The 13812-nt window shown below is 41.4% G+C and overlaps 1 protein-coding gene across 5 annotated transcripts in view; it reads right to left on the reverse strand.

Moving 5' to 3' along the window:
* The window catches only part of HDAC8 (histone deacetylase 8), a 252873-nt gene that overhangs the window by 128346 nt on the left and 110715 nt on the right, over window positions 1-13812 (reverse strand). For all 5 annotated transcript variants that reach the window (XM_012727153.1, XM_012727154.1, XM_004685580.1 and 2 more), the window contains 2 exons: window positions 5987-6159; window positions 3480-3574 (listed from right to left, as the gene is read on the reverse strand). In XM_012727153.1, the coding sequence (XP_012582607.1) occupies window positions 3480-3574; window positions 5987-6159 (268 nt within the window). The remainder of the gene's footprint in view (window positions 1-3479; window positions 3575-5986; window positions 6160-13812) is intronic.

Genomic DNA, 13812 nt, shown 5'->3' on the forward strand with positions numbered 1-13812 from the left:
GGATTGCCTCGTTTTCTTTCGTTCTCTCTCTTTTTTTTTTCTTCCTAACATTTTAAAAAGACAGGTTTACAGAAAAGTAGAAAGGAAAGGACAGGCACCTGCATAGGCATAGGCAGGCAGGAAGCTGCTGGGATTGCCTCCTTATTCCATGCTTGGCCGACCAACTTGGCTCCCCAATTAATTGTGTTGGCACTAACTCACTGTTCACTAGCCTTATGGCATTACTGGTTTTGTATCTCCTGAGGGCTTGATTAAAATCTCACCACTAATCACTTCTAATACTCTCTGGTCTTGCTTTCCCAACTCCCTTCCCTTTACAAGAAACCTAGTGTTCTCTCACGGACACATCCATTTCCTTCAGCTGGGGTACCCCTTGGTGCTGGGTAGTTGGTGCTAAGGTTAAACTGCTTTCAGAGAAAGGCTAGATGAATGCTTCCAATTCTTCTGTGCTAACAATAGAAGTTTTCCATGTGAATGTTGAGACACTTACTATTCAAACATTCATTTACTCAGTTGTTCATTCAGTGAATGAACACCAACTAGGTGGGTGGTTAACACTCTGCTAAAGCTCTGAGGGGGAATGGAGACAACCAAAACACAGATGATCAAATGAGTGGCACAGACTGTAAGTGTTATAGGCATGTACTTGAACTTCTCCATAGTTCTGTCTGCTGCAATCTTCAATGCCCTACTAGTGAGCCTTCTAAAAACCAAAGCTCATTTGTTTTCACAGAAAAAAAGTATCAGCCCTTTGGCACAGCATTCAGGACTCTTCATAATCTAGCTCCAATTTCCATTCAAGCCTTAATCCTTCCCACACTCACACAAACCCTATGTTCTACACATGTTCAACTTCTCATTCTTCCGTGAGGCACCAGGTCCTTTCCAATCTCTGTTTCCTCAGTCTAAATTCCTTTTCCCTCTTCTTCATCTGGTGAACTCTCAAATCAACCTTCAAGATTCAGTTCCGAGTCTTGGTGAAACATTTCCTCTCTGCTCGCCTGTTTCGGATTTGTACACATTGTTCAGTTACCTTTACTAGACAGTGAGATTTGTGAGGACACTGGGTTTGTCTTGTCTTCGTACTCTTGAGTTAAGGTCTTAATATGACCCAGTTCTATTTGTTAAATGAAGGAAGGCAAAAGTGACTATGAAGGAAGAGCTCAAAGGACTTTGATATATTTAGGAAAGGGATTTTTAAAGGTACAGGGTTGAAGTTGCACTTAAAAAGACAATAAAGGGGGCCATTGGGGGTGGGGGAAGTAACACCAGCAGAGAGGACCACAAAATCCCAAGCCTGAGAGTGAGTGGGGGGTCAGCCAGGCTGCCACTGACTGTTGCATGGCCTTCACCTTTCATTGACTAGATTTCAGAAAATATTTTGTTTATTCCTTTGGACCACATTTATGTTTGCTGCACATTTCCATACCTTTTGGTTCTTACTCTGCTCTGTACTATGATTATTTGTGTATCTACATATGTCCCCAGCACTTATACTACCCTCCCTCCCAGCTGCCCGAGTAGGGGGTGAGATCTTAATATCTTCAGATCGCCCAAGACACCCAGCATTGGAGCCTGTCACACAATGGGTGTTCAGCAAGTGTTTTTTTAATCTACTATTTGTTGATCTGATTACAGAGGACCACAAGGATATTTGTGTGCAATTGTATTGTGGCAAACCCTTATATGTGCCTTTACACTGCATAGTCTATTTTTGGTAATTTTCATTAAAATGTTATCTTATTGTACCTGGAAGACTGTCATTTCAATTTTCTTCTTTGTTCCTTCTTGGATGACTCACATCTCATACCAGAAGGATATGACAGAAGGGATTCAAAAAAGGTTTGGACAAATTTATGAATGACAAAGTCATAAATGTCTGGGTATAAGAAGTTGTTAGGAGCATGCAAAGCAGAAGGACAGAACTTGCATTTCCAAAGTGCCTATAATGTGCCAAGAACTGTGTTATCAGGCACTTGCCATACATTATAGCTCGTGTAATCTGGCAGGATATGTTAGTATAAAGACAGGACGTGTCTATCTATAAGACCCAGCCCACATATCCAATCAGATGCACAGCTTCTCCCAGTACCAAAGGCAGTATTCATCTCTATTAAATTTTTATCAGCATTTTAATACAGTTGAATCTGTGGATGTGCACTGTTTCCTAGGAACCGAAAACTCACTCTCAATTCAGACCTCCACATCTTACAACCTCTTTTTGACATAACTTGATCAGTTTTTAAAGTCTCAGTGCTGTAAATTACAATGCAATCTGAGATATTCCCACAGCAATAAAAACAATTACATTTGTGAGCAAATGTAATTTGTTCACTTACCTTTATATTTCATAAAGCTTCCAAATACCGAATAAAGGTAAGTCAAGAAAAGAGACTTCTATTAACCCTGACACCAGCAAATTGTCTCAAATTATAGCGTTCCTCTTATTTGTATTTTAGGCACAATGAATGGTTTTTCTGAATTACATATTATACCTCATCTGTGGTTGGAAGAAAATTGGAAGGAAATTAGTTTAAGTTGTTTCTAATTTTTTAAAAAAAATAATAGTAACTTTAAAAAGCATAGTCTTCCCAAGCGGACAGCTTCTGCATCTGGCAGGAATCAAAGCATTTTTACCAAAGTACCAACTCTACTGCTTGGGAAATGGCTTGAGAAGGTGGGGCTGTATGTTACCATTTGCGATTAGGAGCCAGTCTGAGACCTAGAGCTTCACATCCTGATCTTTGAGAACATGCTTCCTGCCAGGTGTTGGGGTAGGTGAGAAAAGAAAGGGTCCACCTTCTAATAAGGTACACACTCAGTGGGCCCAGAGAGCTTTCTGTGGTGTGTTTTGGGAAAGCTAGAACAGATATCTTTGCTTTAGAAAACAAAGAGCCCATCTCATACAGCTAAAGGGAATATCAAGGGCTCAAAAGATTGTTTCACACTTTGGATGGTCCTACCCCAACCTCTGTGTGCTACTAATCGCTGGATAAACACCAGGCCTGTCTTTGTGGTGGTTATGTGTTTCTCAGATTTTACATTGGTCAAAGAAAACTAAGAGACCAGGACTTCCACTGAAGAACACAGGTGTGAGAGACTGCCGCTGGGGCCTCTTAAAGAGAGATGAGAAACCAGCTTATATATTTAAAAAATTGCCTCTTCATTATTGAGGCTAGGGGATGAAAATACACACATATTCGAAAGAGTTCTTTGTGTGAACAGGTGACCCCTTCCCACAGTCTCTGTAATTAATTGAGAAATTAAAGTTGGTTGGCCTTTGAGATCACTTGTAAAAAAAGGCAGAAGGTCTTGGATATTTTGGAACAAGAGTCCACTATTCTGCCAAGACAGTGTGTTATTGTTATTGGAGTGTCTCTCAACAAAACGGTATTGAGTGGTGAGGACATGATTTTGATTAGGTGGAATGACTCAGCTCTTCCCCTTAAGAAGAGAGGACTTGTCAAAGCCTTACTTACCTCATGATCTGGGATCTCAGAGGATAGTGTTTTCCCTAGGATGACCCCGGTCAAGTATGTCCAGCATCGAGCTGTATTGGCAAGGTTATAGCCTCCTGTCTCCATCAAGAATTGTGAAGTTAGGAGAGAATAGTCACAAACCAGCAGGAGAGGGGAGGGGCGAGTAAGAAAAAAGGAAAAAAAAATGTTTTAGTAAAACAGCTAAAAAGACACTTCAACTTGCAGAATTTTACCCAGACGTCCTTTCCCAATACTTTCAAACCATCTCATAGGCAGACCTTAGTCAGTCAACAAAGCTGTGTAGAACTGGGAAGTCCAAGACCTACGAAGATTAAAGAGGCCCTCACTTCTAAACAAATGCACCTGAGCACTCCCAAGCTCCTCGATTCCATCGAGAGTCATAGGCCAGTCTGAGATTCCCAGAACTTGAGGTGACATACCCACTGTCAAGGACTCTGTGATGAATTTTGCAACAATTCAACAAATTGACTGCTGGATGTGATTTGTATGCTAAAGCTATTGGCAGATAAAGCCCTAGAAACATCCAGGAAAGAGAAAAGGAAAATGCTGACAAAAACAGATTTCCTTCTTTTAATATCAGCATTCCTTCTGTCCACAAAAACACAGGCCTACTGGCAGAGATCAAAGAGAATGAGATGAGGAAGCAACCGTTGATTGACGCTCTGACCCATTTCATTGGGTCCTGTCACAGTCACCCAGCAGCCACATTATACTGGCTAATAATCAGCATATTTTTGTGCTGAATAGATGTGTTCTGCCATGCAAGCACTAGAACATTGGCCTTTAGCTAAATTCCAAGAGTGCAAGGATAAAATGGAATGATTTCTTAACCTCAGTGCAGCCTGAAGAAAATGGATTCTAGCTTATTCCTAGTAGGTGACCATGTAATTTATTGTCCAAAATGGTATACTTGTAAGTAAGAGGGGACACTATTAATTACACTGAGATAACATGTATAGTTGGGACATGCAGTCACACTTTTCTTAAGGCTTTCAACTCCTTGAAAGGTCAGGGATGCTAAGGTTTCTCTAATGCATCTTTTAGGCCTCAGTGGACTCTACTGAAACTTGGGGATTTGGCATCTCTACTCATTGGCTATGTAGTATTGGGGGTTAGCAATCTAAGTGAACGAGTACAGGTATTACTTTAAACACTGCTGATGTGGAAAGTCTGAATTTGGCTTATTGGGTGTAATCATTACAAAAAGAACCACTATAGGTTCTGTTTAAGTGTAACTACTCTCTGGTGCACATACGGTATGATTGGATCTGCAGCAATTCTGCTTACGCATAGGCCTTTTCAGGAATGTACATACTGCGTAAGAAGAGTTACTCTAAGGTATTCAGAAGCCAAAACTTTGGACTGACAAAAGCAATGAGGTTTTCAGACTGCTAAGTAAAAACAATAGCCTTAAACAAAAGTCAAATTCAAACAGATGTATGTTGTGGAAAGGTCTTTATTTTCTTCCTCCTGGTCTTACCTATATCATAATTACCTTCCTTAGTCAAGGAATGTAACATGTCATCAATTTTACCTTTTCCCCGAGTTGCAGTTTCTTGCCAGCTTTTCATAAGATGTTGTCTCTAGTAACCACCTTTAATTTTGGTCCCTACAGTGTTTGAAGCTAAGGCCCAGCCTTGTGTATTTGTGCTGAACATGCACTCATCTTCACAAGACATCGCCAATGTCTCTTTTACTTTGCCTTTCACAGCAGGTTGACAAAACAATAAACTATTAGTTATTCACTAGTATAGAAAAATTAAGTTCAATTTGCTTGACTAGATCACTTTAATATACAATCCATTCATCCAACGAAAAAAAGATTGTGCCAGGTAGATAGGTGATTCTAGGCAAAGTATCTTTAAAAGTAGTCGAGGTTGTAAAAGACCTTTTTCACAAATGTTAAATGCTTCTGCTGAACTTGCTGTTGGTGAAGTAATACAAAATAGCAGAATAGACTGAAAGCAAGGCTACCTGAGAAGCACTTCAAATCTCTCAATTTTACTTCCTGGTAACAAATCCATGCTTTTATGGAAGGAGAAGTCACTCTTGAAATCGGCCTCAATATTTAACTAATTCATGTGTGTGCTACTTATATATGTGCATAATTAAGATTTTAGTACTATGCTTCTAAAAGATGATTATAGATTGAGAGTCATAAACTACTTCGAGAGAAGATGGATCAAAATCTCCTGGGGTTAACAGTCTTTATTCTTAATGAGACAGTCTTTATTCTTAATGAGATCGGATGTCTCCTTTAACAAGGAACTTTGCTTCAGAAATTGAAACTTTGAAACACTCAGAGTGGCAAGGAGTCAATTTACATGCCAAGCTGAAGAGTCAGAGTAGTTCCGTACAACAGCTTCATGGACCCAGACCTATGCTGGTATGATCTAATCTAAGAAAGTCAAATTGTCCTCAGTGTCAATAGACAAAGCATGCAGGAAGGTCAAAAAATTTTCCTAGTGACCTTCCTTTATACTCACCTCCTCCCAAAACGAGCGTTGCCAATTGCCACTGAAGGATGTACTTGAGACACTTGCCAATTCCCACTGGAGTCATGTTAAAGGAGCACATGGGATCCCCAGCTATTGTATCAGCTCCGAGCTGTAAGACCACTGCTTTGGGATTAAAGGCTATGTATACCTCCTTCAGTACACTGAAAAAAAGAGAAAGCATACAAAATGAAAGAAAAAGATAGGTCAGTTGGTCTAAGCTGGTGGTGGTAAGGCCAATTAGAGGTATAGTTAAAACAGCAAACCATGAAGGCAAAAGAGCAAAAACAAAAACCCAACCTGTCAGACTCATCAGACTTTCTAATAAAGGGTAAATCTGTTTGTTTATAAATCATTTCTCAATAAACCTGATTTGCAAAAACCACCCCCCCCATCTCCACCCCTACCAAGGATCAAAAATGCCCTGTTTTAGGACTTCGATTTCCCTTGTTCACTCATCTTAATTTACCCTCAATAGTCCTAGAGCATAGTGTATCCATTTACTCCAGTTTGTGATCTAGGGATATAAGACACATATAATGAATAGCTACTAAGGATTATTTTGTATTTAACATTGTGAACATACTTGGAGTTTATCATCTATTTATCAGTGGGGGCTGGTATTACATCTTGCGGAGAAGAGAGAATTCTCAAGCAGAGAATTACATGCTTGCATAGATGTTATCAGCTATTATGCTAAAGGACTTCTGGGTTCTTAAATGCAGGTTTCCCCAATTCATATGTAACCAGGGAGTTATGGGAACTTAACAATCAATCCAAAATTATAAATGTGAAATTATTGTAAAGAACAAATTGTAGTGAATAATTCTAGGAGTGTAACTTTGGGTAGAATCGCTCAATGATATCAAATCAAATTGGCAGCTTTTTACTACAGTTGGAAGCCTCACAAGCTAAAAGGAAGTTGTCAGTGTGACAGAGGACCTTAGTTAAGACTTTCAGCATTATCATTCATTGAACACTGACAATATACAGAATGCATTCCTAGGAGTTATAAGGTTCCTGCTCTCAAGGGGCTTACAATCTTGTTCCCAGACAAAACATATACCAGCCCTCAAGTGTCTGAGTAACTCGTACAGAGATGTATAAACAAGCACAAATTAACGTACTTCAGAGTTGAGAAAATGCAGAGTCAAAAAGTGATAAAAAAATGTTGGGGTTAATGACCCCTTCATAATCAACATGTCAAATTATACCAATGTAGCGAAAACAGAAAATTCCCAGATCCCTCTGAAACTTCAAAAAGAATTCAGGGATGGATAGAAAATGCAGTCCTCACACACTCATATGTAACCGGGGTATTGAAACTATTGAAAAGTGCTCAGCTGCAGAGGCTTTTTTTGACTCAAAAGACGGTTTTGTTTTCATTGCTCATCTAACAGACAAATATTGAGTGATTGTGGAGATTCTAAGAATATTATAAAATTTATGACATATGATCATTTATACAGAAATACTCAGGCCTGTTTTCTCTTTCATGTGCTTATCTCCTGGGTGCAGAGGGAAGATAAGTCACCTGAATCGTTAGCCGATATTTATTGAGCATCTACACGTACAGAGCACCCTATTTGCTGCCACTGGGAGACACAGAGGAAGACATGATCTTTGTTCCAAAAGGGCTTATAGCTGAATGGGGGGTGGGGGGGCAAGCAGGACTTTCTCTAATTTTTCTTTCCCTCACTTTGCATACATTTACTGGTTGCCCGCTGTGTGGCCAGTGTAGAACACACCAGATGCTGCTGGAACAAAGATGAATATGGCACAGCTCCACATAGCTCAGAACAAGGGGAAGACTCATACTATGTCAATAAATGCTTAAAATACAATGATAAATTATATCAGAGATGGCAGAGGAGGGAGTAATCAACTTTCCCAGAGGTTGTTAGGCTAACTTTTTTTTTTTCTCTTAGATTGTATCAGACAGACACAAATGCTTCTTTGTCCTGGAAGTTTTGTGTCAGATTTGACTTTTGTTCCATTTCAGGTATGGGTTGTGAAACTTTCAGCATGTGGCAAAATCTAGGTAAATGATGAAAAGAGAAGCCACCTGTTTTACAGCTCATCACTACTTTCAAGTGCACAAATGAAGAAAAGCGATTTACCAGTGACAGCATTTGAAACCAAATGTCTACATCAATAAAGATTTTGGTTTTCAATAGGTGAGAAAATATGCATTGGACTAAGACAGTCTTATTTCCTTGGTTTGCCTTGCAGGTGGCTGCAGCCAGAGAGTGGGAAGTGGGGGTGGGGGCTAGGTCTGCCCCCAGCAGGCAGGCAGGCAGGCTCTGAGCTGTGGGCGCCCGGATCCTTGGAGTCTTTCAGACTCATTAGCTTGCCTCAGTGGGCTAGGACTGTCTATAGGACCTTGCTCCTCTCCCGAAAAATATTCTTTTTTTTTTCCCTTTAAGTCTTCCGGGGTGAATCTCCCTTTATTCTTGGTGTGGATAGCACTTTGGAGCTGGATTGTTTCTGGGCAGAACTGAAAGAAAGAAGGGCCCACTGGCAAGATGCTGACAGGGAACCCGTAGACAAACGATCCTTTTGGAAATTTCTAAGCTAAGACTTTTAGACCTCTGCAGAGGATGAAGCTGTTTCCATATCTCGGCTCACATATATATAGTCAACCTCTTGTCGTCCTCACCCAGAATGATCTGGCCGTGGGCATTTTTATATTCAAGATTATCGTTTGAGGCTCACTGCTCTTTCACCATGGCTCCCATTGCCAAGTTCTTCTACCACCCCGGTACTCTTAGCCGGCAGGAGGAGAACGTAAATGGCAATGGCAATGCTTTCCAAGGCAGGGCAGTGCTGACAGAGAATGCGGCCTCCCTCAGAGGCACGGCCATGGCCACCGGCTACATCCAGCTCAGCGAGCTGCAGTGTGGCTCCTCTTGCAACCAGTTTGGACACGAGGTGGACGGTCAGAACGAGGTGATGAAATTTCTGAAGTATGTCCGCCCCGGGGTGGATTCCAGCCCCCTTTATTCTTTTCTAAAAGTGTGAGGTGAATGGTGAGAATGAGCACCCTATCTTTGCTACCTGAAGGACAAGCTCTGCTCTACCCACGTGATGATCCATTTTCCCTCAAGATTGACCGGAAGTTCATCATGTGGAGCCCAGTGCGCCGCTCACCTGTAGCCCGGATCTTTGAGTTCTATATCCGGCCAGAGGGTTGGGGCCTCTCCACGCTGTTGCTATCACCTTCATGAACCCCCACATGAGGTGCCTCCTCAAATCTGCCATATATACAGGAGCTGCTCAGCACACAGACGTCCTGCTCCATTCAGTCCCTGGTAACTTTCCATAGGATTCAGCACCCCTTACTTGAAGTATTGCCTTTCCCACCTGCCTGTTTTCTTCCCCTCCCCCACCCTTTTGGTTGGTGATTCAACGTGGACCTCTGAAACTTGGGGCAGCAGAGAGGAAGCTCTGGGCTTTCACGGAATGATGACACCTTACTACACCCGGAGGATGGTGTCTGAGAAGCGTGAAGGGCCTGGAGCAACCTGCCAGATCAGTTAATAAAAAAGGGTGGGTGTGGAAAAAAACAAAAGGCTATCTTTGAATAAGGGTTCATCGTTCTAGACAGAGTTGCATTTGGATAGCCTTAAGCTCTATAAAAGCGACAATGCTCATAAGAATCTCTAACTTAAAATCTCTAATATCTAGCAGGAAGGGGCTGTCAGGGCAATGCTTGTCTTTGGGGTTGGCCTCTGCCTTCTTCACTAGCGTTTTTGTAGGCTCAGGTCTCCAACACTGCTAAGGAGGGTCTGGAGTCTAGTGACTGGATTCCCCACCCCCCCACCCCAGCCCCAGGCTCCCTTTCCTGTTGGCGGTGGGGCAGAGATTTCTGCATCAGAGTGTGAAGTTATGGACTCCTTGTCTTCAGCCTTTGGCTTTAAAAAAAAATATTTATTTATTCATACAGAACTGGGGTACAGGCCAGAGATGTGTAGGGTGAGAGGATTCACCAGAGACAGAGCGGGGAGCAGAACAGGCAGATCGACGAAGTACACTGCTGAGGGGAGCAGCGGGCGGGTCAGGAGAGGTCTGCCGCGCCATGTGGTCACCTCCGGGGCAGGCGGGGTTCGAACTCATGCGGAAGTGGCTTTAGTTTCTTAGTGCTGTGCTTTAACCTGCTGCGCCACCAGGGAAGGCCCAGCCTTTGACTCTTTTGGGCTGTCACTTCCCATGTTGAATTGAATAGGAAAGTAATTTGGATGACTTGCTGGCGTAAGTGGTAACCTTTTGTCTCTTGAACAGCTCATCATTTTTGTATCTATAATTCTTTTAATCTCTTCTAGCTTCTCAGTGTATAAGTCATGCTGTTACCAATGTCCTGTCTTGACCTCACTTGCTGATACCCTGAGTTTTGTTGGTGTCCTTTTGGCCATGTACTTAGGATTCCCAATGTACCTCTGGGCAGACATACCTGGTGCAACCCACCATGCCGGGCCTGCCCAGTTGCCTATAACCCTTAGCTAATAAATTCTGAATTCTTGACTTGGTCTTAAAAGGTGAGAAGAACAACAATGAGCTAACAAAATGGCTAAAATAAAAAAAAATGATAAAATCAACTGTTGGTGAGGATGTGGAGAAACAAGTCACACATATGTTGTGGGTAGGAATGTGAAATGGTATAGCCACCATGGGAAATAGTCTAGCAGCTTCTGTCCATACTAAAAATAGATTTACCATACTATCCAGCAATTGTACACTTGGGCATTCAGAGAAATGAAAATTTACTTTCAAGTAGAAGCTTGCACATGAATATTTATTTATAGCAAGCATCTTTATTTGTAGTAGCCAAAACTGGAAACAATTCAGAGGTACTTCAGCAAGTGAATGGTTAAATAAACAGTGGCACATCCATACCGTTGGAATATTCCTCATTGATAAAAAGAAACAAGAAACTGATACTGGCAAAAGAGTTGGCTGGATCTCAAGGTAATTTTGCTGGATGAATAAGCCCAAGCCCAAAGTTGACACGCATGATATCACTATATACCTCTATGAAATAACAATTATAGAGATGGAGAAGGGCTCATGGTTGCCAGGAGTTAGGGGTGGGTGTGGCTATAAAGCATAGCATGAGAAAGCCTTGTGGTGATGATGCAGTTCTATAATATCTTGATTGTGGTAGTGGTTGTGGTTATACAAAGCTATACTTCTGGTAATATCCCGTAGAGCTACACACACGCGCGCATATATAACTGGTAAAATCGAGTAAGTTCTATGGATTATAGGAATGTCAACTTCTTGATTTTGATGTTGTAATATCATGTAAGACTGGAGGCGGCTGGAGAACAGTGCGCAAAATTTTACATTTCTTTGCAACCTCCTGTGAATCTGATTATTTTGAAATAAAATTTTTTTAAAGGGTTAGTAGAAATTTACAGGCATGTGGGGTAAAGTTGGGGCATAGCTGCAGGCATTATTGGTAGGAGACCAGGTTCAGAGGAGAAACCTCACACACGGAGTGTCATGGCTTGAAACAGGGAGAGGTGGGGTAAGGGTAGTGAAGTAAAATAAATATGGATAAGGGCACAAAGGGCTAGATGGACTGGGCAGGTTAATGAGTTTGCACTTTTATTTATAGGGTATGGAGTCTCTCAAACACTGTCTGTGTGTTGTGTGTACATGCATGTTGGGGGCAGTCAAGTTTATGTTTACATTTTGAAGATATCTGGCTATCACATAGGATGCACTGGAAGTTAGCAGGAGGCTTTTGCAAACATCTAGACCAGCAAGGGTCAGGAAGGAAAGATAAGACTGGGTAGATGTTCCTATGGTAGAATTGACAGGGCAAAATATATCAATACACAAGAAAGCATACATCTGTAACATTCAAGAGTGTTTGGTGCTGGAGAAAGGAAAGGATAAAAGAAGGTTGGTTTTTTCAATGGGTCATTTTAATGATAACAAAGTAGGAGAAGTAAGTCTATAAGGAATTCTGCTGGAGAGGGCTTGGAGGGGTAGAGAAAGGGTAATAAGAAGCTTGGAAAAGGGAGGATATTTTGTACACAGTGTAAATGATAAAGCAACTGGAATTGAGTGCAATTTACAGAGGGCTACATGGTAGGCCCTCTTAAATTCAGGACTGGAAGTTTTCATCTAATTTGATGGCCAAATAGAAACCAAAGAGATGTATGAGATAGTATTGATGGTGCTGAAAAATAAGTCTTAGGAACAATAGATGACCACCAGAGGAAAAGTGGGAAGCTGTCACCATGGAGGAGCTCTACCCACTGACTGAGGGGAAGCACCCTTTGCTGGCTCCTCTATACCCTCTCCTCCCCTGCCCCTCTCTCATTCACCACTCTATCCTGGATCTCCCAAACAGCCCCATGGGGATGGCAGAGCAGCCTGGGAAGCAGTTCTCAGGAAAACTATGAGGGTGAATGTGGGAGCATGACTGATATTGTCTGTGAACTTAAGTGGAGCACCCCAATTCCTATGTTGAAGCCCTACCACACAGCATGACTATATTTGGAGGTTGTTAAACGAAGTTGTAAGAGTGGGGTTCTAATATCCTTGAGGACCAGCGGACTTATTAGAAGAGGAAATGAGAACTCTCTCATATTTCCACCAGTAAGCCAGAAAGTTCTCATCTGACATCTACCAGGTGTCACTTGAACTGATTCATGTCCAGCCACCAGCATTTTGGGAAAATGTATCTTGTTTTGCTGAATCATTTTCTATGTAAATGTCCATTATTTGTCAATGTCATTCTAACTTGCTTAACTGTACATAATTCCCCCAGCTTCTTCCTTTTTGCTATAAATGGCAACACTGTCTTTCTTCTTGACTGAATAGTGTTCCATTGGACAGCTATGTCACATTTTCTTGATCCAACCGTCCAACTACACCTTTTCTTTGCCTGAAAATTTCTTCCTTCATATTCTTCTTTCTCAAGGTCAATTTCTGTATCTAAGCACTAGACCTTCCTTCCTGTAGCTCTAAGGGCCAGTGAACTGTTTCTTAATCTGTAGCTGCTACCTTCCTACTGATTCCATTCCTTTAGAATAGGATCTGCCCACCTTCTTCTTCCCAATGTGTCCACTTCATTGGCATTCTAGACAGGCTTCTGGCAACCCTCTTTCTGATTTTGCTGCTCTGTTGAAAGTAGAGAGACCTCTGGGCTAGAATATCCAAAAGTCCTACCATGTTACCTTTTTAAATGGCCCAGAAGCAAAAACCAGTTGATGCTACTCAAAAATCTGCAGCTACCACTCCATTAAAAATATTTTTAATCCTTTCACAAAAATTCATTGATATTCATCTATCATAAACTCCTCTCCTGAAAGTGTACAATTCAGCAGCATTTTCACAGAATTGTATAATCACCATTACCATGAATTTTAGGCTATTTTTATCATCCCAAAGGAAACCCTCCACTCTTTAACAGTTACTACCCATTTTCACCACTCTTTAACCCCTAGCCCTTGGCAGCTGTTAATCTATTTTCTCCCACTATGGGTCTGTATAATTTTGACCTTTCATATAAATGTGTTCTCTGGTGACAGATTTCAACTTTCATCCATGTATCAGTATTTCATCCTTCTTTCTGGCCAAATGATATCTCACTGTTTGTACATACTGCATTTTGTACAACAGTTGAGGGACAAATTTAACAAATACTGCTGTGGACACTTCTAGACACGTTTTGTGTATACATGTTTTCATTTCTCTTGGGGGGTATACTTAGGAGTAGAATTACTGGGTCATATGGAACTCTATGTTCAAGCTTTTGAGGAACTGCCAGACTGTTTTTCATCCCACCATTCTACATTCCTACC

The sequence above is a fragment of the Condylura cristata genome, unplaced genomic scaffold, assembly GCF_000260355.1.
Source record: "Condylura cristata isolate star-nosed mole 26May11 unplaced genomic scaffold, ConCri1.0 scaffold00019, whole genome shotgun sequence".
NCBI lineage: Eukaryota > Metazoa > Chordata > Mammalia > Eulipotyphla > Talpidae > Condylura > Condylura cristata.